Genomic DNA, 27,474 nt, shown 5'->3' on the forward strand with positions numbered 1-27,474 from the left:
ATATTTAATTTGGTCATGAATTCATAAATACATTGAGTATTTTGTATGCACTGGCCTGCCTTGTATTGTGTAACATCCTGGACATGGTCCCAAGTTTAGACTCTGAGGCTGGTAAACAGCAGGGGGAGCACAAAGCCTGCTGTGGGTACAGGGAACAGCAAAGCTGGGGTGCAAAATCACGTAGCTACACGGACAGCCACGGACTGGGGATTCCATTGTCATTGTGAAGCACGAACCGCCATGGAGGCTAATACTTTATGGTCTCATGTTGTCAGCCCCTTCCAGTTGGGGCCAGGCTTTGGACACTTGGGGCTAGAAAGGTTCCCGAAGCCCTGGGAACAGTCATTTCCATAAAACCGAGTAAGATAAGACTTCGCTGGAAGGGCTGATACTGAACACAGATTTACTTTATCTTGTTATTTTTTAAGAGGGTGATAGTAGGGTTTGAATTCAGAGTTGAATTTGCTAGGCAGGCTCTACCACTTGAAATGCAAGTATATACCATAGTGTAGACTATTCTTATCGACTGAAATGAATTCTCACTGATTTCATTTTTTGCTAGGGCTAGCCTCAAGCAACCATCATGTCATGGTCTCTCTCTCCCCCTAGGAGCTGGATTCCAGGTATGATCCCTGCAACTGGTGCTGAATGAGATGTAAAAATAGAAGAAAGAGCCAGGACCTGATGGCTCATGAGTCATCCTACTCAGGAGGCTGAGACTTGAGGATTGAGGTTCAAAGCCAGCCCAGATATGAAAGTCAGTGGGACTCTGCAATTAATCACATATATCAAAAAAAGGAAGGATGGGGGAGCTGAAAATAAGAGCTCTGCTTCAAGTGGTAGAGTGCTAGCTTTAAGCAAAAAAGCTCAGGGACAGTATCCAGATCCTGAGTTCAAACCTTAGGGTAGGCATAAATAAAAGAAAGGAGAAACATCAGAATCTGAACATGTTGGCCATTCTGAGTCTCACCGTCATAGTATTTAAGAATTGATGTTTCAGTGTTGTTCACAGAAGTCATTTGGCTACAGAGGGATATGGTCCCAAAATAGGAACCAAGAATGGCTCTGGGGTTCAGATGGGAAGCACCATCTTGGTCCTGTGTTACCAAACACTTCACATTTACAAGCCTTCCCAGTTGGGACTACGGCAGTTGTCGGGAACAGATCCCTGGCTCTTTTCTGGGAGGCCAGACAGAACCAGTTCACGAACACACATTGGGTACAGCTTATAACACGGAGATTACTTAGCACTTCCAATCGGATCCTTCTCCCACCTTCCCAGCTCGGCAACAGAGGCAGAGTGGAAGTTCAAGAACAGTTACATTAGCTCTCTAGAGGTAGAGAGCCAAAAACACATCATTTTGTGAAATGTGACACACACCTGTAATCCCAGCCGGTTTTCGAAGCTGAGATAGGAATAAGGTAAGCCCCAATACAACCAACCCATAATGAATAAATATAAAATTGTCCGTTTTGTAATACTGGTCTCAAGTTATCCAGCTAGAGTTGAAGAAAACTGGATGAAAACAGTAAAATACTACAGAGGAGGAAGCTACTGCTTTCTCCCTTCTATATTTTCTGCTTCTATTGTTATTTAACCTAGCTAAGTAACCCTGTAAACAACGCAGCAACTGTATTTTAATACACCTGTTCATACAAATACAGAAAACATAAGTAATCAATAGGCAACATACATATCCATCCATAAATAATAGACAAATAAAAAATAAGATAAATCTCACATGCCACAATCTTCTGTAGCTCAGCCTCACCAATAGTTAAGTTAAAATTGAGGCATGATCTACCAGCACCTGAGGGTTGTTTTGATTTCCTAGACAGGTTTTCATTAAGTAGCCCCTGCTCAGCCTTCCAAGTGCTGGGATTACAGGCATGACACCAAAGGCAATACGTAATTTCTATTCAGATAAAAAGTACTATAAAAGCTGGGCACAGATGGCTCACGCCTGTAATCCTAGCTACTCAGGAGGCTGAGATCTGAGGATCGCGGTTCAAAGCCAGCCGGGGCAGGAGACACCCTGAAACTCCAATCTCCAATAAACCAAGAGAAAACCGGAATTGGCGCTGTAGCTCAAGTGGTAGAGCGCTCGACTTGAGCTGAAGAGCTGAGGGACAGTGCCCAGGCCCAGAGTTCAAGCCCACAACCGACAAAAAGAAAAAAAAAAGTACTATGAAAAAACGCTAACACTATTTCCGACACATTTACATTCATACAAGTGTGCTCTCCCCACTAAAAAAAAAAAAGACTTCATTTTCAGTTTGCTCAGTAACTTCTTGAAAATGTGATATCATCCATTCCAGTGGGATATCTGGTGGATCTATTCTAGGATAGTTTCTTCAAGTCCCGTCATGTAAACTTTAGATATTGTTCCTAAGATGTTGTTTTTGGTTTCTCCAAAAAAAAAAAAAAGGCACACTAGGGAATATGCACCTTCCTGAGGAAATTCTTTCACTTCCGTGAGTTAGCAGAGCTCACATCATCTCCATAGATGAACTTCCCAGAGAGAACCAAGTGGGTTCTCAATTGTGTCCCTGGCGAATTTCTCTTCCAGGATTTCCAAGGCATCTAGCTGGGCGTTGATGGAGGCACGCTGCCCTGCCCATAGTAGCCACTTGAGCAGCATTTCATACAACAGATCAGCAGCTGCTCAAGCTTTGGCCATGAGGATGTTATTGTCAGAGAAGCTCCTCTGCCTCATGAGCCTGTCCCAGGTGTTCAACGAAAGGACTTTTCGACAGTAGAGGTAGGGCCACGTCAGGGCTAGAAGAACGGACAGGTGACCTGGAATCATATGGACAATGCTAAATCAGGTCGAGGGAGAGAAAAGGTGGAAATGTATGAGCTTCTAGAGCATGTGAACCTGCTGACACAACCCCTCCCCCAGCTACACCTGCACTCAGAATCTGAGGAAATAATCCTGCCCCAAGATGCACGTATAGCATGAGGGGTGAAAAATGTGTGTCCAAACACCAGTGGCTCATGCCAGCTACTCAGGAGGCTGAGATCTGAGGATTGTGGTTTGAAGCCAGCCCAGGCAGGAAAGTCCATGAGACTGTTATCTCCAATTAACCAGCAAAAAGCTGGAAGGGGAATTGTGACTCAAGTGGTAGAATGCCAGCCTTGAGTGAAAAAGCTAAGGGACAGCACGCAGACCCTTGTTGAATGATCTGTTCATGAGGAGCTCAGAGGCTTTGATGGAGGAAATGCGACTTGGAGGAAGTCAGAAACACCGGGGGTGGGGGTGGGGGGGGAGGACGTCGCGGGGGCATGGACATGGTGCTGACATTTTCCAACAGCCTCCCTGAATCAGTGCCAGGCAACAGGGACATTCATTTGGACCTGACATCTTCCTTGACTCAATACATCCAAAATGTTATCATTCCATCCTTCGATCAGCATTGAGATCCAGGTGGTAGTTTCCTTTCTTTTTTTTTGCCTCAAGTCTTTGGAATCTGGTTTGTGGCTTACCCTGCAGCTCACTCAACTGGGCCTAGCCACAGGTCAGTCAGGAACTCAGATGCCTCCTGGGAACAGTGGTACCACAGAGAACAGACCAGCTTTCACTGGGGCTAAACCCCAGCAGAAGGGGCTGTGAGACATTGGAGGGACCAGAAAGAGGAGGACAGGAGACTTACGGTTCCCAATGTCCAGCAGGGAACCCTCAACACCCAACACTGACTGTCATGGGGGTCTTGTCAGCTATGGGCATGAGAACTCTGTTCTTTTTTGTTGTTGGTGGTGGTGGTGGTAGTTGTGGGGCTTGAACTCTGGGCCTGGGCTCTGTCCCTCAGCTCTTCAGCTCAAGCAAGTGCTCTACCACTTGAGCCACAGCACAACCGGTATTCTGGTAGTTTACTGGAGATAAAGAGTGTCTAGGACTTCCCTGCCAAGGCTGGCTTTGAACCGTGATCCTCAGATCTTAGCCTGCTGAGTAGCTAGGATAACAGGCGTGAGCCACCCGCGCCCGGCTCTCAAGCATTAATCATGAACAAACATGCAGAGCCACGGCATGCCTGCACTGCTCTAGGCCTGGGCACAAACCCGAGATAGACGGTTCTGCAGAGCACCTCAGCCACCCACTATGCCACCCGCAGCCATCCTGGCCAGTCCTTGGCTCCCTCAGACTAGCACCTCCTGCCCACCACTTACCAGCAGACCATCTGCCTCCCCTGGGGACTGTTCATCAGCATTTGTCATTGGGTTTTCTCCTCTCGTTTCTTGCTCAACAGGCAGGCTAGAGGGCAAAGGTCCGCTGCTTAGCGTCTCATTGTTGTTATTATCCTCAACCTCAGATTTTCCTGTGGAACTCGGGGAACAGATCTTGGGAAAATAAAGAGGTGACTCAGAATTCCACATCTAGGTCTCCATGCTGGGTCCCCACACCCTCCCACGTCGGCCACGTGAAATGAGGACATGCTCAGCTAGCCATGCATGGTCAGCTGCTGTCACCCGGACCCTGGGGCTGTAAACCCCCTCCCCAACTCCAAAGGGCGGGATTGTGTCCTCATGTCTCCCCCCTAGTAAGAGGACACCATGACAGCCCGCTGGGAGCTCAAAAAAGTCCTCCAGAGCCTCAGGCCACCCATGAGAGGGGTAGCAGGGCGGCAGGTTGGCAGGTCAACAACATAGGACGCACGGTGCCAAGCCCTCCTCTGAGCTGGGACTGTGGAGCAGCAGCTTTTCCCGCAGGACTCACTGTGCTATGGAGGGAAGTAGTTCCTGAGCTCCACATCTGCGGGGGCAGGCTATCCGTTCGACCCTGGCCTGCAACAGAAAGGGGGAAACCGCCTTTAGTGGGTGGGCGGGGCCTCCACAGACCCCACCCCCTCCCTAGGCAGAGTGGGCCCAATCACTCTGGGTTAGCTTCCAAATGGGAAGGAGATGGGAGAGAAACTGGGAGTAGAAGTAACGCATGCAGCCGGGCGCTGGTGGCTCAGGCCTGTAATCCTAGCTACTCAGGAGGCTGAGATCTGAGGATAGCTGTTCAAAGCCAGCCCGGGCAGGAGAGACTTTGAGACTCTTATCTTCAATAAACCACCAGAAAACTGGAAGTGGTGCTGTAGCTCAAGCGCTCGCCTTGAGCTGAAGAGCTGAGGGACAGTGCCCAGGCCCAGAGTTCAAGCCCCACGACCGAACAAAAAAAAAACAAAAAGTAACACATGAGAGGTAGGTACCCGTGACTCATGTCTGTAATCCTAACTACTAGGGAGGCTGAGATCTGAGGATTGTGGTTTAGAGCCAGCTTGGGCAGAAGTCTATGAGATTCTTCTCTCCAATTAGCCACCCAAAAGGCAAAAAGGGGAGGTGTGGCTCAAGTGGTAGAGAGCCAGCCTTGAGCAAAAAAACTGATGGAGAATAGGAGGCCCTGAGTTTAAGCCCCAGTACTGGCAATAAATAAAAGGTGGGCACTGGTGGTTTACACCTACAATCCTAGCTACACAGGAGGCTGAGATCTGAGGATTAAGGTTCAAAGTCAGCAAGAACTGTGAGAGTCTTACTTACAATTATCCACCAGAAAACTGGGAGTAAAGCTATGCCTCCAAGTGGTAGAGTGCTAGCTTTGAGTAAAAACAAGCTCAGGGACAGCACCTAGGCCCTAAGTTCAAGCTCCCAGACTGACAAACAAACAAACATGCCCAATCTCTGGTTTGAGCAACGCTGCCTTAAAAGCTGACCACTTCTCTGACCTAGCTGGGGGTCTTCCCTCCAAGACCTGGTTCAGAAGGGTCTGGTGAGATTCTAGTCTAGTGTTTTTTGGGTAGTGACTGTGTGGCCGATCACAGAGAATAGGAGAGAGTCAGGCTGAGAGGACATGGGTTTGAAACAAAAGGGAGGGTACTTATAGGGGAGACATGGAGCAGGACGGCGGGGGGGCGGGGGTGGGTGGGAAGGGTGGCGAGAAATCTGGGAGCAACACTTACCTGGCCAGAAGCGCTTAATATAATCAGATATTTTTTTTCTCTTCAGAAAGACAATCAGAACGACGATCCCAACTATTATCATACTTATGGATCCGGCAGGTATCGTAATAGAGTATTGACTAGAAGAAGGAGTTTTCGTGGTGTTGGTCACTGGCTCTTCAAGAGCTCTGGTGCCCCCCGTGGCCTTGGGGACACACTTGCGGTTACTCAAGGGGGTACAGGGGGTCTCCTCATCCTCCTCATTGGTGCACCTGCATACACACAGGGAGGAAATGGTGGGATTCCATCAGCAAAGACCAGCCAGGCGGGACAGAAGAGAAAGTCACTCTGCCTGCCCAATGTCCATAGAGGAGGGTAGACTCCTCATGTCTGCACGGTGCCCCCCACCCTGGAGACTGAGAAAGGAGGGCTGAATCCCTCGGAGTTCTGGGTCCATGGGTTCCTCAGTTTTCAGTCCTTCTCTGCAGCAGACCTGAGGTAAGAAGTGTGTCACTCCAGGGGGAGATCACAGGCGCTTTTGACCACCATTTAGATACAGCCCCTGCCTCAGTGTTGTGTGTGTGCGTGCTAGTCCTGGGATTTGAACTCAGGGACTGACCATAGTCCTTGAGCTTTACTGCTCAAGGCTATCACTTTACCTCATGAGTCACAGCTCCACTTCTGGCTTTTTTGGTACTTAATTGGACATTAGAGTTAATGGACTTTCCTGCCTGGGGCTGGCTACAAACAGCAACCCTCAGATTTCAGCCTCTTAAGTAGCCAGGATTACAAGCATGAGCCACTGGTACATGGCCCTCAACTTGTAGTACAGTTGATCTTCCTACCAATCACGCAAACACCAAAGGGTCAAAAAAGAACTAATTAACTTTTGGCTCCTAATGTCAAAAACAGGAACAAGATATATCTTAAGGGATCGGGAACCTGGAGTGAGGCTGCCTCAATGGATCAGGTTCTTCTGAAGACCTTGAGGGATGTGAACACAAAGCCTTATTATGACTTTTATAATAGCTATCTTCATAGTCCTCTGTATATACAAGGAAGGGTTAAAAATCACATATTCCAATGGAATTGGTGTACATATTAACAGAACACCAGCAGTATTCTGCTCATTCTGTGTGTACGCATGCCTATGCCAGTACTGGGTTTTGAACTCAGGGCCTGGGCCTTAGCTGTTTTTGCTCAAGGCTGGCATTCTACCACTGGAGCCACAACTTTTGGGTGATTAACTGAAGATAAGAATGTTATGGACTTTTCTGCTCTGGCTGGCTTCAAATCACAATCCTCAGATCTCAGCCCCCTGAATAGCTAGGATGACAGGTGGTACCTAGCTCTACTCATTCTTTTTGAAGGCAATTAAACCATGTCTTAGGGCTCATCCAAAGTTTAGGGGGCCTTAAGTCCTAGCCTTCTGTAGCTAAGGAACAAGTCACTTGGTCAAAAGGGAAATGGCAGGTAGAGGGTTCCAGGCTCAGAAGAACTCCAGGGGGTCAGGGAAAGGGGTATAAGGAGATGTGGGTCTTATAGAACTCCAGGATTATAAGAGCCCCCAGCTCCTTCATCTTACTTATCTCGACATCTCTGGCAGAATTCAGGGGTGTTTTGTGTCCAGAAAGTGCCAGGTTTGCATTCGCACACTGTATTAGAGGTTGTGGTGCAAGGACTCTTCTGTACTTGATCTGGAGACAGAGCAAAAGTATGAAGGATGAGCTTCTCTGGTTGCCTCGATGCCCTTCCTCAAGGCATTCCCCACCGTCCCCCATTCAGCTCAGCTGAACATAGAAATAATTCTTTTCATTTTTTTTGGGGGGGTCCCGTATTGGGGCCTGAACTCTGGGCCTGGGCACTGTCCCTCAGCTCTTCAGCTCAAGGCTAGCGCTCTACCATTTGAACCACAGCACCACTTCCAGCTTTTTTCTTTTTGCTTATATGGTGCTGAGGAATCGAACCCAGGGCCTCATGCATACAAGGCAAGCGCTCTACCACTGAGTCACCTTCCCAGCCCCATAGGAAATAATTCTTAGGGCCACTTTCTGCAGCAACTCACACATAGAGGGTACGCAATGGACTGTCCCTCTCTGCTATCACCAGTATGCAGGGCTACACAAAAGGAATATGATTATTATTTACTGTGTTGCCTCTTGTAGGAAGTCTTTTAGATGGACCACAAGGTCTAACACAAATCATCTCTGAGCTCCAGGAAAGAGAAATGCCCTCAGGTGACCTCTCTACAGCCTAGCACTGCTGGAGATCAGGGAGAGATAGACCTTAGGATATGAAGGCACCGAGGTAAAGAGAGCCTTGAACCTGCCAGAGACTGAAGACAGTCTGGCTCAGGGACAACTGTGAGACCCAGCCCTTTCCACTCCAACAGATATACATATGTAGGCCTAAGATGGGAGTTTCTATGGAAGGTTTTTGCAAAGAGAGGCCTGAGGTTAGGGAGAGTCTTTTTTTCTGTTTTTGTTGCTGTTGCTGCATTTGCTTTTGCTCATTGGCTAGTACTCTACCAACTAACTATGACTGCTCCAACCCATGTCCCTAGGCTTTGTTTTTTGGCCAGTCCTGGGCCTTGAACTCAGGGCCTGCACACTTTCCCTGAGCTTTTGCTCAAGGCTAAGACTCTCCCACTTAAGACACAGTGCCACTTCTGGCTTTTTCTGTTTACATGCTACTGAGCAAGCGAACTCCAGGCTTCATGCATGTTAGGCAAGCACTCTACCCACTAAGCCACATTCCCAGTACTCCTTGGGCTTAACTCAAGGCTAAAACTCAACCACTAGAGCCACAGTGCCACTTCGGCTCTTTGCTAGTCAAGTCAAGACTCCCATACTCCCATAGACTTCCCTGCTTGGGCTGGCTTCAAACCACAATCCTCAGATCTTAGCCTACTGAGTAACTAGGATTACAGGTTTGAGCTACCAGCACCAAGCAAGAGTCTGACCTAATGAGGGTCTCTTCTTCCATATCCCTGTATCCTCCTCCTCTGTGTCCAAATGGATTCTGGTCAAATGCTAAGCAGACCAATGTTGGAGGTGACTTGTAATCTGCCAACGTATCCAAAATCCCTGGCAGTGTACAGGAGACTCAGGGCAGATCCATAACTGAGTTGAGTGGGCAGCGCTTCTGAATGCCCTGGTCTGTTGAGCTCTCCCCTTCCACTGCAGCCTGCCTCAGCCATGTTGGATGGCCTCTCTCCACAGTAGCCCACGACTGCCTGCGTCCTTACACAGCTGGCCCTCCTGGAGCGCTGCCTGCCCGCCCTGTGGTAAGCTGGTGCCAGGTCTCTGGGAACACATCAGTTGAAATTCCCACTCCAACATCCCACTCCACCATGCCCCAGGGCCTCTGGCTATTACCTCCTTTACAGACTAAGCAGCTCCTGCATCTATTGAGGGAATTATTGTGACTGGTGTAGTCCTCGCCAGCTGTACACGACAAGCAAACCTTCCCTGATAGATAGGAGCCTGAAATGCAGGAGAAAAAGCAGTGGGTTAGTAGATTATTGCTTCTGCATCTACTATACACCCTCTGAAAGCCCTGCTGACCAGAAAATAAGGCAAGGGACATGTGAGGTTCAAATTCTTAGCGTCTGTATCAACACAGAAAAAAAAAAGCCAAGTTCCCTTCACAATGTATTTTTTGGCCTCAAATCTCCCAAATGTTACCCTTTCAACCTAAAACCAATATAAAACACTGAAGGTTTTTTTAAATACTGTTTTCAAAATCTAATATACTCATAATATTGGCAACCTAGAATTAATGTAACACACTAAAAAAGAAGCAAATGCTTAAGGTGAAGCAGGCCAAGGGAAGGAAATAACCTAGGTCAGAGCAGAAGTCAACAAAATAGAGACTAGAAAAACCACCAAGAAAATTAATGAGACCAAAAGTTAGTTCTCTGACTAGATCAACAAACTTATACCAGCCAATGGAGCAGAGAAAGGTTTTCTTTTTGATTAATTGTAGGGCTTGAACTCAGGGCCTGGGTGCTGTCCTTGAGCTTCTTTGTACTGTAGGATAGCACTCTACCACTTGAGCCAAGCGCCACTTCTGGTTTTTAAGTGGTTAATTGGAGATGAGAGTCTCATGGGGACTTTTCTGCCTGGGCTGGCTTTGAACAGCGATCCTCAGATATTAGCCTCCTAAGTAGCTAAGATTACAGGTGTGAGCCATCAGCACAGGGCTCCAGGGGAAGGTTTTGAAAGATAAACAAATTATTAGAATCCAAAATAAGAGGAAGGCCATTCCTACTGAATCACAGAAATGAAAGGGTGCACAATTCTATGAAACTCTACACAGACATCTGGGATCTCATGTGGGGAGGATGGAGATTTAAGTGTCTGTAATTAACCCATCCGGTGCCTCACCCCATTGAGGAAGGCCATCTGTGATAGCTACAATTGTATTAAATTCCTGGAACATGCTATTTTTGAAAAACACTGTGTTCTTTCCAGTGCCAGGGGATCATGCCTATGAAATTAGTCACTGTGACTATGCAGCAACTTCTTGCTAAGAAAGATTAAGTAGTTGGGTACCAGTGGCTCACACCTGTAATCCTAGCTCCTCAGGAAAGTGAGGAACTAAGTTGAAAACCTGCCTGAACATGAAAGTCCATGAGACCCTTATCTCCAATTAACCAGCAAAAAGCTGGACGTTGAGCTGTGGCTCGCTCAAATGGTAGGGTGCTAGCTTTGAACAGAAAAAAAAAGCTCAGGGACTGCACCAAGGCCCTGAGTTCAAGCCCTATTACCGCTCCCCTCTTACTCCCAAAAAATAATTGTTTGATCCTGTAGAACTCTGATTATAATTTTATACTCTGAAGAGAGAATAATCTTAGGACCGTGGTAGTAATTTTTTTTTTTGGTTTGGATAGTGGTTTTTTTTTTCTGTTTTTCTTTGTCTTCGAATGAATTACTAAATGAAGCATATTGTAAGATTCATGAAACAACTTGAATTATGGATTACAAGAGTGAAATGTCTCCTGAGCTTGTCAATTCCTGGAAAGGAACAAGCTAGCCTTTGATAATGATCAGAATTTGCTGTCTGCTGATGTTTTGAGTAAGTGGCAAAGCTAGCAGACAGGATGGACTACTTCATTCAGGAACCAAAAACCCTTCTCAAGTGATCTCTTGGGTATGTCTTTGAAAAAGTATGCATTAGCCGGGCGCTGGTGGCTCACGCCTGTAATCCTAGCTACTCAGGAGGCTGAGATCTGAGGATCTCGGTTCAAAGCCAGCCCGGGCAGGAGAGACCGTGAGACTACTATCTCCAATAAACCACCAGAAAACCGGAAGTGGCGCTGTAGCTCAAGTGGTAGAGCGCTCGCCTTGAGCTGAAGAGCTGAGGGACAGCGCCCAGGCCCAGAGTTCAAGCCCCACGACCGACCAAAAAAAAAAAAAAAATGAAAAAGTATGCATTGACCAGAAACTTGTGGCTCACGCTTGTAATCCTAGCTACTCAGGAGGCTGAGATCTGAGGATCACAGTTTGAAACCAGCCCAGACAGGAAGGTCTGTGAGACTCTTATCTCCAATTAACCACCAGAAAACTGGAAGTGGTGCTGTAGTTCAAAGTGGTAGAGTGCTAGCCTTGAACAAAAAAAGCTCAAGGAAAGTGCCCAGGCCCCAGCATATGTACACATGTACACATGCACGCACGCACACACACACACACACGCACACACACGCGCGCACGCACACACACACACACACACACACACACACACACACACACTAATAATTTTTTTATTTTTTGTTGGTTGTGGGCCTGAAATCTGGGACTGGGCGCTGTCCCTTAGCTGAAGGCTAGTGCTCTACCACTTGAGTCACAGTGCCACTTCTGGCTTTTTCTGCTTATGTAGTGCTGGAATCGAACCCAGGGCCTCATGCATGCAAGCATGTGAGGCAAGCATTCTACCACTGAGCCACCCTCCCTGCCTCAATAATAATTAAAATATTTTTTAAAAATCTCTAGACCCTTAGATCAATCAAAATAGATGAATCTTAGCAGTAAAAATGGAGATAAGTCTTCATAACCCTGGATTTGACAACGGGTCAATAACTACTTGTTGGATAAAGGAGCTAGGAATTGCAGGGAACAGAGACTGGAAGAACACGGAGCCAGCATAGTGTAGAAGGCTAGGGAGGGGGTCAGTCTTAGGAGGTACCTGGTAGACATTCTTCCATGGGTCTCTGCTTCAAGTCTTGCAGGGCGGCTGGTTGATGGGGCAGTGGAACGGCTGTGGCTAGGTTAGGCTTGATTTGTGGAGAAAACACAGAGCTGGTGTTAGTGTCTTCTAGGCCTCCTCTCACTTCTGTCTCACGCTCCTTCCCTCCCCCACCCTCAGCCTTCAAAACTAACACAGAACTTGGATCATTTTCACTGTTCTAAAACTTTCAACCAACCAACCAATATACAAATATATAAATAAATACTAACAACCAAATGACAGGGGCACAGTCTAATTGCTAGAATACCAGGCCCTGAGTATCAGTATTTAGTCCCCAGTATCACAAATTAGATTGCATTTATAGTATACTATCATATATAATTCTACTAGCTGACCACACATGTGGATGTCTCTGTCTCATGTAAATACACTTAAAAAATTGCAGCTAATTGGGGCTGGGAAGGTGGCTCAGTGGTAGAGCGCTTGCCTTGCATGCATGGGGCCCTGGGTTCAATTCCTCAGCACCACATAAGCAAAAAAAGAAAAAAGCCGGAAGTGATGCTGTGGCTCAAGTGGTAGAGCGCTAGGCTTCAGCTGAAGAGCTGAAGGACAGCGTCCAGGCCCAGAGTTCAGGCCCCACGACTGAACACCTCACAGAAAAAAAAAAAAATTGCAGCCAAATATACATCAGACAAAATTCCTATCTAAATGATTTTAAATAGGTTAACTAGGTTTAAATAGGTTAAAGAGGCTTAGCACATTCACACATTGATGAGCAAACACTATCTGCAATGCCTTTTGTTATGTAAAACAGTCTACATTCATAAAACCACTGTTTCTCCATACCCTAGGCCCAAACCTTACTTCTTGTTGTTACCTTATGTTAGTGAAAAGTGTTCATGGTTTTGTGGCTGGTGTTTTTTCACTCAGCCTAAGGTCTGTATGACTCATCCATAGAGTGCCTTGTGTTACAAAGTCCTTCCTTTTTAAAGCTGTGTGCTTTTCTATTGTTTGTGTTGACCACAATGTTTCTCTATTCACTTGAGTTGCTTCTGCTCTGTGGCTGCTGGGAATAATCTCGTTGAAGATGAGCACCAGTGACTAATGCCTGTAATCCTAGCTACTCAGGAGGCTGAGAGCTGAGGATCATGGTTCAAAGCCAGCCTAGGCAGACAAATTCAAGAGGCTCTGACCAGCAAAAAGCTGGAAGTGGAGGGCACGGCTCAAGTGGTAGAGCCAGCTTTGAGATCATATGGCAATCCTACTTGTAATGATTTAAGGAGTTGCTATACTGTTTTCCACAGTGTTACAATAAAGCACAAGGGTTTCAGTCTTTCCATATCTCCACCAAAACCTGTTCCTTTGAGGAGTTTGTTTGTTTCTGGGGCTGGTACTGGGACTTAAACTCAGGGCCTGAGGCTGTCCCTTAGCTTTTGATGCTCAAAGCTGAAATTCTGCTACTTGAGCCACAGCTCGACTTTCAGCTTTGAGATCCAAGTCTCATGGACTTTCCTGCCCTGGCTGACTTCACAACACAATCCTCAGATCTTCACCTGTTGAGTAGTTAGGATTACAGGTATGAACCACCACACTTGGTTCTTTTTTTTTTTTCTTTAGTGTTGGGTCTGAGACAAGCCCTCAGGCTCATGGTGTGGCCTGGGCTGGCTGCAGGTAAAGTGCAGTGCAGAAGTTGTAAATTAACCTAGCGGGATCCTAATCTGTGTGAGCTGGCCGAAGTACTCATCTCTGAGTACAAAGCCACAAGCCCTCTAGTCTCAAGACTGCTAGTCCCCACCCTACGCTAACAGGTGCTGAGAGAGCAGAGCCCTCAGAGCCTTCTAGAGCCTTCCAGAGTCTTCCACTCTTCACTTGTGTCCCTCCCCCAGGCCAGACTTTTCTAGGGTTCTTGCCTCCATGACATCCATCACCTGTGCTGGCATGGTCCCTCCAGTCTCTTCACTGTCATTGACCTTGAGTCATTGATGTGCACCCCACCTGCTGCTAAATCATATTGCCCTAAGAGGGAAGGGGTGCCACAGGAAGTGCTGTGTCTTGTATCTGATTCTCCACTGATCTTTACACAATAAATGAGTAACCTGGGTTCTTAGATGCCCATTCTAGACAGGCGCCAGCCGCTCACATCTGTAACCCCACCTACTCAGGAGGCAAAGGAACTGAGGATCCTCCTTTGAAGCCAGCTTTGAAGACAGCCAGAAGAAAATCCGAGGTGAGAGTTTTATCTCTAATTTAACCAGCAAAAAGCCAGAAGTAGAGCTATAGCTCAAGCAGTAAAGTGCTATTCTTGAGCAGAAAAGGCTAAAGGACTTTGTCCATGTCCAGAGTTCTAGCCCTGCCACCGACAAAAACAAAACAAAAAACAAACAGAAAACTACATTATCTGTAATAATGCTAAGTGTTCTTTTTCAGTGTCTTTAGTTTCTGTTAAGCAAGGTATACGTGTGTGTGTGTACATTCATGGGTGTATCTAAAACTGCACATGTAAAGTCATGTATACACAGATAGTTTTGTTTTGTTTTGTTTTTTTTGGTCTGGTCGTGGAGCCTGAACTCTGGGCCTGGCGCTGTCCCTCAGCTCTTCAGCTCAAGGCTAGCGCTTTACCACTTGAGCCAAAGTGCCACCTCTGGCTTTTTTCTTTTTGCTTATGTGGTACTGAGGAATCGAACCAGGGCCTCATGCATGCAAGGCAAGCGCTCTCCCACTGAGCCACCTTCCCAGTCCCACACAGATAGTTTTATAAGTAAAAGTCAAATCATGTATTTTCTCATGTCTAATTTTAATGTTTGCTTAGTACCTTTATACAACTACCTGTCTTTAGGGGGAAAGTATGGGGCTGTGTTCCCAAGTGAAAATGTTTTGCAAACCAGATAAACTTTATGGTTTCTTTGTGTCACTTCTGTGTCTGTCCCATAAACTGAAAAGCTAAAAATAACTTCATTTTAAAGCAGTAACCCTTCTGCTGCTCATATTAACCTTGGGCACACCTGAATTTCAGAAACCATCTTGTTTGTGCTGAAACTGCTAAACCATAGATTACTTGAACAAAGCTACTCTGAAGTCAGGCCTCACTTTGTACTATAGCTGGCCTTGGGTCCCCACAAACTTCAGGAGATGACCAAGCTGGCCCAAGATAAATGGACCCTGCGAACAAACCCAGACCACCAATTATCCCAGCTACAGCTTATCAGAACCCAACCAGCCAGGAAACTCTCTGCTAAGCTTTAACTGCTCTGGAATGTCCAGGTGGCCCTTTAAGACCCAGCCAGTTTGATAACTCCCTACTACCCCTTGTCTGCTGATGCCTCTGGTTGCTGTAAATTTGCCAGTCTGTGATTTCTTTTTTTTCCTTCTCCTTTTGTCACTTTGTAGGTTTTGCCTTTATAAACCCTGTGAAATTTCAGCTCGGGGCTTCCTCCTAAGCTCCGCTGAGTTGGTGTGTAGGACGAAGCCCGAGCTGCAGACCGCCTGAATAAAGCCTTGGTTTTGCATTTCAGAACGTCTGACTCTCGGTGGGCTTCTTGGTGAGGGTCCTGTGACGGGGGTATAACCTATTAGTGGGGGCTCATCCTTGGTACCCCCAAAGACCCCCGAGACCCCAGACTCCAAAGGTAAGAAAACAGCACTGTTAATTTGTCTTGTCCTGTTGTTTGTTTTACTTTCATTTTCCTTCTGAGGATGGCCACTCCCATCTGTATTTGTGAAGGGTTGTTGAAGCGGAAGGGCTGGTCCTGCAACCCAGGAGGAACTGGGAGACCTCCCAGATCCTCCTCTGAAGGGGGACCCTTGGAACCCCACAGTGAGACTTGTAGAGCGCAAGTCAGTTCGGTTTGGGGACAGTCAGGGAACAGTCTCCTAACGGAGGCCCAACCTGCCCAATCTGGGTCTGCTCCTTCTGTATGTACTTTACAGGAATCAGTGGACCAGTCTGGGAGATCTCCACTCTGTAAGTCTTTTAACTGGCAGGCCTGTGTGTGGTTTGTTTGTCTGGTACCATTTGTTATTTTGTGGACTCATCTAGCCCCCTAGACTTAACCTTGGTACATTGGAAAGAAGTTAAGGAGATAGCTCAAAATCGGTGTGGCTATTAAGAAGGAAAAGCAGATTGTTGTCTGTTGGAAATTTTCTCTGGCATCTGCCTGACTTTCCACACCGCACAGAGCTTGTTTCAGGTCGTTTGTGTCTGTCTTAATTATGTTTCTTTCTTTGTTTAATGAAACTGCCACTGACACCTGCAAGTGGCACCGACAAGATCTTAGCCTCAGGCCTTGGCTCAGGGGGTCTGAGCATGGGGGAGAACCTGTCAGTCTGAGGGGACGGCCGCTAGGGACTTCTTTCCCTTGCCCCAAGATGACTGGGAATTCTCCTCCACCTTGGAAGGCCCCTGGGTCAACGTTTGCAGGAATCTAAAAAGAAAAATTCTCTGGAATGAGTAGAGGGGGTTTGAGTCCCCTGGTAAGTGGATTTGAGATGTTGCCCCGTTCACTGAGACCTGATTTTGTCTTTGTGGCCACTTGTTTGTCTTGTTTACTTTAGTGTGTTTGTCTGTTCTATGTTTTCTGAGGTAGATAGTTCTGGGTGAGCGTGGCAGGCTCACTCAGCAGACTCTGGATTCAGCTTGCTGAGTGAAACAGCACAGAGTTCTGGTAGAGATAAAGATAAACTGGGGGCCCATTAGTCCCAACTCAGCCTTTGGTTCTTGTCTAGTTCTGTTTTAGAATTAGTACCAGTGTTAAATGTGGATCCTTGGTTTTTGTGTTTATTTGTGTTTGTGTTTTTTATTTGAACATCTCTGGGGGAATAAAAGTTCCAGCCAGCTGGGCCGGGTCACAGAACCTGCTATGCCCCCCTCCCTGTGAGGCCTGGTAGGTGGCTGGGCTAGTTTGGTTCCCTTTAAGCCTCAGGCTGCATTTTATCCTTGGGAGGCTGCCAGCAGGGAGGGTGTAGAAGACTGTGTGCCTGGTTTGGACTTTTTCAGCTAGTCCTGACAATGTAACAATTTGTAAAGTGCTCTTGTCTAAAATTGGATTAAAAAAAAAATCAGGCCAGTTTAGTTTCAGGTGACCCCCTCCCCCAGCCCTCCTCCAACAGAAGGGATTCAAAAGACCCATTGGTGAATTGCCTTGCTAAATAAGCAAGCTGTGGGAAAAGGAAGCTCAACAAAGGTACTTAGTTTAATTTTTGTTTAAAAACTTTAGAAAATGTATGTACAACTGATTTTGATTTTTGCACGCTTTAAGATCTGTGTGAGGGCTGGGAAGGTGGCTCAGTGGTAGAGCGCTTGCCTTGCATGCATGAGGCCCTGGGTTCGATTCCTCAGCACCACATAAGTAAAAAAAAAAAAAAAAAAAAAAAAAAGCCGGAAGTGGCACTGTGGCTCAAGTGGTAGAGAGCTAGCCTTGAGCTGAAGAGCTGAAAAAAAAAAAAAAAAAAGATCTGTGTGAGTGTTTTGTATGTGTTTGTGAACATGTTCAAGAATTGTCAGCATGCTGTAACAATTGGGTGAGTTTAAATTTAAAAGGTTATGAGGTTTGGACATTACCAAAATTTCAAAGAACCTTCATAGTGTTTTAAATGACTTTTTTTTTTTTTAAAGGATTCTTTAACTTGAAAAATAGAAAATATGGGGCTGGGATGGTGGCTCAGTAGTAGAGCACTTGCCTTGCATGCCTGAGGCCCTGGGTTTGATTCCTCAGCACCACATAAGCAAAAAGACGCTGTGGCTCAAGTGGTAGAATGCTAGCCTTGAGCTGAAGAGCCGAGGGACAGCGCCCAGGCCCAGAGTTCAAGCCCCACGACCGGACCCAAAAAAAAAAAAAAAAGAAAAAGAAAATCTGGTATTTAAAAATCTAAATATTTTTAAATGCATAAGGCTGTTTATACTGTAACCAAGTTATCTGGCTTAACAAAAATGCATTGGAAGTTTGGGATTTAGTTCCCTTGGCTAAAATTTGGGGATAAATATTTGAAATTTAAATGTAAAGGTTAGTTTAACACTGTCAAAGACCGTACCTGTTCTGTCTAAAACTGTGTATTTCATTCAAGAACCAAGAGAAAAAACAGGGAGAAAAACTTAGAAACCAACAGAAGACCTATCTTTAGGGGTGAGGGGTGAACAGGCAGAAGTGCAGTTCAGCTGGTCATGCATGGTGGGACAGGCCCTGGGAGGAGTCCACGCATGGTGAAACAGGGCAAGCTGGCACAAACGCAGTTCATCTAACCCTAATGAGTCAGATTGGGTGCGTGCCCATTCCATAGGAGGGGCAAGTGGCTCATCTTTGTTCTGTCTTTTCCCTGTAGATAGACACTGGAAACATGATGGTTAAAATTAGTGACATGATGATCTCATTAGTATTGCTAAAACTGCCCCTTGGAGGTGTTAAAATTAAAATTAAGGAGCTGGGAAGATGTCTCAGTGGTAAAGCGCTTGCCTTGCATTCATGAGGCCCTGGGTTTGATTCCCCAGCACCACATAAGAAAAAAAGTCAGAAGTGGCACTATAGCTCAAGTGGTAGAGCGCTAGCCTTGAGCTGAAGAGCTGAGGGACAGTGCCCAGGCCCAGAGTTCAGGCCCCACGACCGAACCCCCCCCCAAAAAAATTAAAAAGGCCTTAAAAAGAGGGTTAAAAAGATTTATTTGTATAATGTGACTTGCTTTCAATGATGTTCTACAATTAAATTTGCCAGTCTGTGATTTCTTTTTTTCTCTTCTCCTTTTGTCACTTTGTAGGTTTTGCCTTTATAAACTCTGTGAAATTTCAGCTCGGGGCTTCCTCCTAAGCTCCACTGAATCAGTATGTAGGATGAAGCCCGAGCTGCAGCCTGCCTGAATATAGCCTTGCTTTTGGGTTGGGGTCTTGCCACAGCGGCAGGGGGGGGGGATAGGGGGAGGGGGGGCGCGACAACAAAACACACACACACACACACACACACACACACACACACACACACACACCAAGATCCCAGTGTTTTCTATTAAGAACTTGAGTCAATCTGGCTTGGAGTGGCTCAATGCAGGAGTCATTGTCTACTCAAACTTAATAGATTTTTTTTAAAAACTTAAAATATAAAACAATGAATGAACCAAGCAACAGGTGTCTCTCAAAAATCAGTAAGTCGGGCTGGTAATGTGGCTCAGTGGTAGATTGCTGACCTAGCATGCATGAAGCCCTGGGTTTGATTCCTCAGTACCACATAAACAGAAAAAGCTGGAAGTGATGCTGTGGCTCAAGTGGTAGAGTGCTAGCCTTAGAGCAAAAAGAACTCAGGGACAGTGCCCAGGCCCCCAGTTAGTTGGCAAAAAAAAAAAAAAAATCCAATAACTCCACAATAAAGGAAAGTTCAAACAACAAATTCAGTAAAATAGTAGGAATGATCAATATTAAGAAGGCAATGTATAAACATCTGAATGAATTAAAACAGGATAACTAGAAAACTCAAACACATAGCTGAATAGTATAAACAGGATATAAAAGAGAAATTCAATAAAAATATAGAAATCTTGGAAAAAATAAAATTGAAATCCTGTTTGGATGAACCTCTAGTTCTTGAAGTTGGAAATGTTTTCTGGTACTATTTTTGTGTATTTTTTATTTTATTTTCTGTGGTACTGGGGCTTGAACGCAGAACCTGGAAGCTGTCCCTGGGCTTTTTTGCTCAAGGCTGATAGTCTACCACTTTAACCACAGTTCCACTTCTTGCTTTGCTGATTAACTGGACATAAAGAGTCTCATGCACTTTCCTTCCCAGGCTAGCTTTGAAGCACAATCCTCAGATCTCAATCTCCTACATAACTACGGATTACAGGTGTAAGCCTCTGGCAGCCAGGTGACACACTGATATTTTAAAAAGTAATTGCAAGCCGGGTGCCGGTGGCTCATGCCTGTAATCCTAGCTACTCAGGAGGCTGAGCTCTGAGGATCACAGTTCAAAGCCAGCCCAAGCAGGAAAGACTGTGAGACCCTTATCTCCAAAAAAAACCACTAGAAAACTGGAAGTGGCATTGTAGCTCAAGCGGTAGAGCCGCTCCCCTTGAGCTGAAGAGCTGAGGGACAGCGCCCAGGCCCAGGGTTCACGCCCAACAACCGACAACAAACAAAACAAAACAAAAATAAAAAGTAATTGCAATTGTTGAGATTATAGTATGTTAATGGTTTCCTAAAAATTTAGTGCAAAGCGGGGAGTCAGTAGCTCACGCCTGTAATGGTAGCTACTCAAAGCAGCTGAGATCTGAGGACCTCCTTAAAAATTGTCCCAGGAAGGAAATCCTGTGAAACTCTTATCTCCAATTAACTACCAAAAAAGCCAGAAGTAAAGCTGCAGCTCCAGTGGTAGAGCACTAGCCTTGAACAAAGAAGCTCAAGAACAGAACACAGGTCCTGAGTTCCAGCCCCAGAGCCAGCATACACATACACAAATACACACACACACACACACACACACACACACACACACATACACACTAATAATAACAATAATAATAATAATAATGTAAATCCTATAAGGATTTTGCTCAGGTTTGGATAGGTTTGAGTGAGTCCTCCAAGAGATCCTGTGTGGTTGGCAATGTTAAGAACAGTGGGACTTTAAGGGGTTAGGAGGCACTGGTGAGGTGATTTTACATCATTGCCAGCCTGATCTTAAAAGGCCTGAGTCAGGATTCACCCCAGTGCTCTCCAGTCCACACCTTCCTCCTCTTCAGACTCCGCCCCTGTGGTTCCCACCTTTCCTACCCAAGATGCCACACAGTCAACAGGTCTCTGGTGAGACATGGGGCACTGCCCTGGACCTTCCAGAACAGTGAGCTAAAAATACACCTCTTTACACCTGACCCTGCTTCAGGCATTTTGTTGCAGCAATGAAAACAGGTTGCTTTGTTGCTTGGGTTTTTAGGCACTGTTTTGTTTCACAGGCCGGTATCCTGGGAAGGTGGAATTGGCCGGTGCTTCTACAACAAGGACTTGGAAATTGCTTTGTTCTATAAAAACACTGATTCACTGACACTGGCGGCTCATGCCTGTAATCCTAGTTACTCAGGAGGCTGAGCTCTGAGGATCAGGAGTTGGAAGGCAGCCCTTGCAGGAAAAGCCCATGAGACTCCCATCTCCAATAAACTGCCCAGAAAAGGCTAGAAGTGGCACTAGCCTTGAGCACACAGAAGCTCAGAGACTAACAAAGGAGGAGGCAACAATACTTGATAAGAAATTCACTCATGGGCTGGGAAGGTGACTCAATGATAGAGTGCTTGCCTTGCATGCATGAGGCCCTGGGTTGATTCCTCAGCACCACATAATAAATAATAAATATAAATATATAAATAATATATAAACAATATATAAATATAATATATAAACATATATTATGTTACATATAATAAAATATAAATAAAATAAATATAATATATAAACAATATAAGTAAATAAATAAAAATATAAATAAAAACATCATTGCTTGGGCCTTCAACTTAACTAAAAGCCAGGCATCTCTCCCTCCACTTTGCCTTTTGCTCCTTTGCTCTCTGTCAGTCTCTCTTGTTCCTGGGACACCAGGAACTGGTTTGAAAAAAAAAATTAAAAAGTTTAAAAAGTTTTAAAAAGTGTTTTTTTTTTAAGTTATAATTGTCCAGAGAGGTTTCCATTCAACATGTCTGTTTGGGTACAATTTACCGACTTAAGAAAAAAAAAAGGAGTGACAAAAATTCCCCTAGCCAATGTGTGGGTGGCTCCCGTTTGTAATTCTAGGGCCGTGAAATCGAAAGACCAAAAACCATCTAACAAATCAAAGCAGCCTGGGTAGACAACCCAGACAATCCAGGCAGGGCACCAGCCCCGAGAGAGGAAGCTGAGCCTGAGCGCGAGGCCTCCGTCCCCCAGCACCGGCAGGAAAGGGGGGGCGGGGAAGGGTGCTGCGAGCTGAGGATGGAAGTTCAGATCTGGTCCGGAAAAGAATCCGTGACACCCTGATCTCCACTTCCTCAGCCAAGCTTCTTCCTGGAAGTGCCTGGGCGCACACTCACACATCCGCACACTCACGCACATCCGCGGAGTTGGGTGGGCACACTCACACATCCGCGGAGTTGGGTGGGCACACTCACACATCCGCGGAGGTGGTGGCACACTCACCTTCTCCACCCTGCCCGACATGGCGCCCCGACGCGGGAGCTACAGTGCCCCACCCTGGGGGGGGGGGAATCCCCGGCAAGAAGGAAAAGCGTGTGGAGGGGGGTGTCAGGGTGCAGGCCCCGGCCCCCCCTCCTGCCCGGTGGGCTTCTCCCCAGCCGAGGCGGGTCGTCCCGGGCCTCCGTCGACGGCAGGCTCCGCGGTGCCCGCACATGCCCGGCGGCGGCGCACGGCCGGGCCCCTGGGGCTCCCGCTCCCCGCTTCATCCCGCCGCGCGCGTGCCCCGATTGCCGGGCCGGTCCCGCTCAGGACTCACCAGCAGCAGCAGCAGCAGCAGCGGGGCGAAGACGACGAGGGCCATGGTCCGGGCCTGGCCCCCGGGGTGGGGTGCTTCGGCTCTTCCGTGGGGACGGCGGGGTGGAGTGCTTCGGCTCTTCCGTGGGGTCGGCGGGAGATAGGAGAAGCGTACTCCGTGCGCCGTGCGTGCAACTGACCGCCCGGTGCACTCTCCGTGCCCTTTTAAAGCTGCGCAAGTGGTGTTGCAACATCTTGGGAGATCCCGCCCAGAAGACCCAAAGAGTCATGCTCAGTGCCTTCCAGCTTTCCCGGGTCATCTCCCCTCCCCCGCCCCTCCCCTTCTCCTCCGTCTCCCCTCCCCATCCCCTCCCTCTTCCCCTCAATCTCCCCCTCCCCTCAATCTCCCCCTCCCTCTCTCTCCCCCTCTCTCCCCCTCTCCTCTTCCTCCCTCTGCCTCTCTCTCTCCCTCCCTCCCTTCGAAACCCCCGACCTTAGATCTCAGCCTCCTGAGTAGCTAGACTTACAGGGCATGAGCCTCTGGCGGCCAGATCAAGGAATATATATGTATGAAAATAGAACCATAAAATCTGTTGGAATTAGGAGGAGGCAGCCAAGAGAGGAAGCCTGAAGGGAGTGAGTCTGCTTAGAGCCCATTGTGTCCACATGGTGGAGGACCAGATGATGGAATAGGATATTTGACTTGGATTGTGTAAAATGGATAATGAATGATTTTAAGATACAAATGTAAGTGTGCTGTGGATAAGACTTCCCTGGTAACCCATTACTTTAGCTAGTAACTGTAATTGTAACTTTGTGACTCTGCTTCTGCTGTTTTCTGAGCACTGGGAGCCCTAACCCAGGGGACCATCACCAACTTTTGTTCTGTTCCCCTGCTTCCCACAAGCAAAACCTTGGCGGGAAAACCTTGGGGGAGGGAGAATTTAAACTTAAGGTGTGCATTTCTTGTAACAATCCTTGGCTAAAACCAATACCATCCTCCCCCTCCCCCACTCCTGGCCCCAAATGCTTAAAAGCCCCTGTGGGCTGGCACTGGGGGCTGTTTCCTAGGATCCCAACTCCAGGTGTGGTCCTGGCACTTGCTCAGTAAAATCTTTCACATTTTCACTGCGGACTGAATAATCTCACTGCCCCTCCCCCCTACAGTGTGACTGTATAGAAATATAAAAATGAAAACCCCTCTTGGACAATTAGTATGAGCCAATTAAGTCTTTTAAATTGATGTGAAGTGCCCACTCCTCAAAGACCACCAGAGACTCAGACACTCGAACTGCAAAACGCAAGGTTTATTCAGAACAAGCCTAGGCTCGGCCACGTCCCATACACTCTAACACAGCAGAGGGTCAGGGAGGAGACCCCCAGAAGCATTTCAGTGGGGTTTATAAAGGCAAAAAACACAAAGTGACAAAAAGATACATTATTCAGGTGTTCAAACAGAATTGCATGTGAATACAAATCTGATTGGCTCCGGGCTAGGACTAGTAACATTCCAGGGCAGTTAGTGTCAGCAAGGAGTTACAGAATGGGATGGGCCATCTGTTTGGGGGGGTAGTTGTGGTAATTTGTACAGGTTCTGGTCAATTTCAACACATAATAATACCTCTCAGCACAATGACACTTCTCAGAAACATCTTGGTCAACAGGGCTTAGGACAAAGGCAGAAAGTTAAACATAAAATGTCGCCTGAGCAAGATAGAGTTACCTTGTTCTCTCATTCCCCCCCTCTGTTTTATTCATATTCTCAATCTTGGGAATATCATACTCCTGAGCCAGAAACATGCACGGAAGAGTATTTGTAAGTACTGTGTAACATGAGTGTGGTCCCCAATCTAGTTTTATAAAGCAAATAAGGCCAAAGGTACTACCTGCATTGATAACACACTCAGGTTATTACCTGAGCCAAACTAGGCTGTGACTATAGAGTAGATTTCCAGTCACTATGCACTGAAGTCCCTAAGGCAAGCAAGCCAGTGATATCCTTGCCCCCAGTATCCACTGTGGGAATAGAGAGGGTTTCTGGATATCACCCAAAAGAATGTCCCACAAGATCTTAGCTTTAGCAGCTTTCAACCGGGAAGCAGTCTTAGGTGATGGAATAAGGCAGGCAGGAGTTCAGTCTACTTTTACCACTGTGGAGGTGGATGGAGCTGGTCTGTGTGAAGATGTAGATTTCCTCCAGGTGATTGTCAGGCTGTCATTGAACTTTCTCAGTGGCCCCAAGGAACTGTCACACCTGGTGCTGGGCTGCAAATTTCTACACAGACTGGTTAAGGATACATTACCTAGGCTTGGCAGGCCGTGGCCCCACTGATTTTTAGGACCATTTAGACAATAGCCCTGGACAACTTACCAAAATAACAACTTTCTTTCTAACCAGATATTTTTGTAAAAGAACACAGAAAGCTTAGTCTTGTAACTATCTCTGACAGATGCAGTCTCCACACTTGCACACCTGTTAACACTATTAATTATTTTTTATCTATTTTGCCTCGTTTTTCCAAAACTGACTCTGGACTCTTGATCTTAAAGGGGGTTGATGGGTGAAGGTCCATCTTCTGTAACTTCTTCAAGCTGACTTGATCCTACCTAGCCAGGAACTTATAACCTTAGTCTATTTTACAAAGAGGTTATCAGGGTTAGATGTATTAGATGTCATTAAGAACAATATTTTAACTTTTTACAACTGCACAGAACTTTTCTCTGACTACAGCAGTGTAGCTTGTTTAGCACTCTGGTTTGTAAAAGCATCTTTCTGGATGACTTAGGAATGCAATCTCTAGTGACCCTAAATATGCCTAAGTTACCTATGTAGACCTTCAGGAAGATATCAGTAGAAACACAACCTCAGGTTTACAAACTTTTTTCCTGAGCAGATGAATTTCATGTAACTGGTGTCAGCTCAAAAGTTACTGCCAATTAGAGCTTTTGGCACATAAAGGGGTTGAGATTTAAATTATCCACCAAATTTTGTAACATTAGCTTTTTACTACTATCACAGAGGACTGGCAAGTTCCTGTCCCTTACAAGGTAGATAGTCATGGCCATTAGGCATGCTTACAAACTATCTTCCCATGACCTCCTGGCTCTGACCAATTTTTGAAGGGCCACACAGAAATGACTCTAGGATCTGACATTTCTGCCATCCAAGCAGTGGCTTACTGCCTCTGGATGCTCCTCCATTTCTCTTGTCCCAGGAGTGTCTTCTCTACACTGAGATAAATGCCTCATTGGCATTTCCCTTAGCTGGTCGCTGGACTTGAACTCGGGCCCTGAGTGCCGTCCCTCAGCTCTACAGCTCAAGGCTAGCACTCTGCCACTTTGAGTCCCAAAGCAACCAGCTTTGGGACTCAAAGCTCTTTCAGCACTCTGCTGGCTGATTAGAGGTGACAGTCTCACAGGGACCTTTTTCTGCCCAGGCTGCCTTCGAACCAGTTTGCAGATCAATGACTCTCATAAAAAGGCCACTTTACTGCAATTAAAAGCAACAAGGTGGTCAACATAGAAGTAGCTTTTAAGCATGCACTTACTTGAAGCTTATTAAGAGCCAAAGTTACATCTGACAAACTTGTAAGAATCCTCTGTGCTTTGCTCTGGGCCTGCTGGAAACTGATTTAAAAAAAAAATGTATAAGGGCAAACTGGAATAGCAATTCTTTTGGTAATCCTAATTTTTTTTTTTTTTTTTTTTTTTTTTTGTCGGTCGTGGGGCTTGAACTCTGGGCCTGGGCGCTGTCCCTCAGCTCTTCAGCTCAAAGCGAGCGCTCTACCACTTGAGCTACAGCGCCACTTCCGGTTTTCTGGTGGTTTATTGGAGATAGGAGTCTCACGGTCTCTCCTGCCCGGGCTGGCTTTGAACCGCGATCCTCAGATCTCAGCCTCCTGAGTAGCTAGGATTACAGGCGTGAGCCACCAGCGCCCGGCTCATTCCTAATTTCTTAAAGCCTTTTATTAATCTCTTTTAATACTTTATACTTTAGTTTCATTTGCATTTTGAAAAAATCCCTTAAAATCTTGAGGCTAAGTGTACTCATTGTCTCTTGGCTGCTTGTTTTAAAACAGATACACACTAAAAATTTTAAACTCAAATAACAATTTTTCCTTAATGCAAAAATTACAATCATCATAACTGTACCAAGAAGCTAGACTTAACACCTTTATAAGTTTTAAACACATCCGAATTGTAAAACATTATTAAAAGCAAGTCACATTACACAAATAAACTTTTTAACCCTGTTTTTAAGGTCTTAATTTTAACACATCCAAGGGGCAGTTTTAGCAATACTAATCAGATCACCACATCAGTCATTTTTACCATCATTTTTCCAGTGTCTATCTGCAGGGAAAAGGGACCACACAAAGATGGGCCACTCGGCCCCTCCTATGGAATGGGCACGCATCCAATCTGACTCTTTAGGGTTAGATGAACTGCGTATGTAATTGTAACCCCTCTCTCTACAGCACCTTCATAGTGACAATTTTAAAAAGTCATTTTTAAGCCATGTCCTTAAAATTATTACACTTGTAATCACAGCTACTCAGGAAACTGAATCTGAGCCTCGTGATTTGATGTCAGCCTGGCCAGTTAAGTCTAGAAGACTTATCGCTGATCAACCAGCAAAATCCCAGAAGTGGATTGTTTTATCCAGAACGTTTCCTGAATACCAGAATGAGATCCAGACACAATGAAGCTAGGATATTTTCTCATGCACAGGGACCACTCTGTCATTTCGGGGGACAAAGAGCAGACCCAAACTCAAATAGCTCGGGGAATATAAAGGCAAAAACCACAGAGGCCTCTTACAGGGGGTCAGTGGTAATTTCAAAATCAGCAAGAAAGCAAGTTACAAAGCAGAATGATTTTATGGGGCTGGGAAGATGGCTCAGTGGTAGAGCGCTTGCCTTGCATGCCTGAGGCCCTGG

General features: G+C 46.2%; 2 protein-coding genes across 4 annotated transcripts in view; one reads left to right on the forward strand and one right to left on the reverse strand.

Annotated features, from left to right (window-relative positions):
• Positions 1-22,755, reverse strand: LOC138823363 (tumor necrosis factor receptor superfamily member 10B-like). Of its 3 annotated transcripts, none has more exons than XM_070016644.1 (8): positions 22,557-22,755; positions 12,106-12,193; positions 9,297-9,404; positions 7,505-7,616; positions 5,941-6,191; positions 4,716-4,783; positions 4,169-4,339; positions 1-2,820 (listed from the first exon to the last, which is right to left on the reverse strand). In XM_070016644.1, exons 1-8 carry the CDS (start codon positions 22,599-22,601, stop codon positions 2,695-2,697), a joined length of 969 nt encoding a protein of 322 aa, XP_069872745.1. In that variant the 5' UTR covers positions 22,602-22,755; the 3' UTR covers positions 1-2,694. The 3 variants fall into 3 exon arrangements, with proteins under 3 accessions (XP_069872745.1, XP_069872747.1, XP_069872746.1); XM_070016645.1 differs by having other exon boundaries at positions 2,681-2,800; XM_070016646.1 differs by lacking the exon at positions 9,297-9,404.
• LOC138823364 (rho-related BTB domain-containing protein 2-like) overlaps positions 15,390-27,474 on the forward strand; it is a 26,453-nt gene continuing 14,368 nt past the window's right edge. Inside the window, exon 1 of the transcript XR_011370787.1 lies at positions 15,390-16,069. The gene's annotated coding sequence lies outside the window, so the exon portion shown is untranslated. The remainder of the gene's footprint in view (positions 16,070-27,474) is intronic.

Source organism: Dipodomys merriami, unplaced genomic scaffold, assembly GCF_024711535.1.
Source record: "Dipodomys merriami isolate MVZ:Mamm:240054 unplaced genomic scaffold, mDipMer1.0.p SCAF_12, whole genome shotgun sequence".
NCBI classification, from domain to species: domain Eukaryota; kingdom Metazoa; phylum Chordata; class Mammalia; order Rodentia; family Heteromyidae; genus Dipodomys; species Dipodomys merriami.

Excerpts from the sequence above, each read along its gene's own strand:
- LOC138823363 (XM_070016644.1), bottom strand. The coding sequence starts at position 22,601 with ATGGCCCTCGTCGTCTTCGCCCCGCTGCTGCTGCTGCTGCTGCTG. Across the intron at positions 6,192-7,504 it reads TGCCAGAGATGTCGAGATAA|GTGCACCAATGAGGAGGATG; the intron begins GTAAGATGAAGG and ends GTGTGTATGCAG. Across the intron at positions 4,340-4,715 it reads CTACTTCCCTCCATAGCACA|ATCTGTTCCCCGAGTTCCAC; the intron begins GTGAGTCCTGCG and ends TATTTTCCCAAG.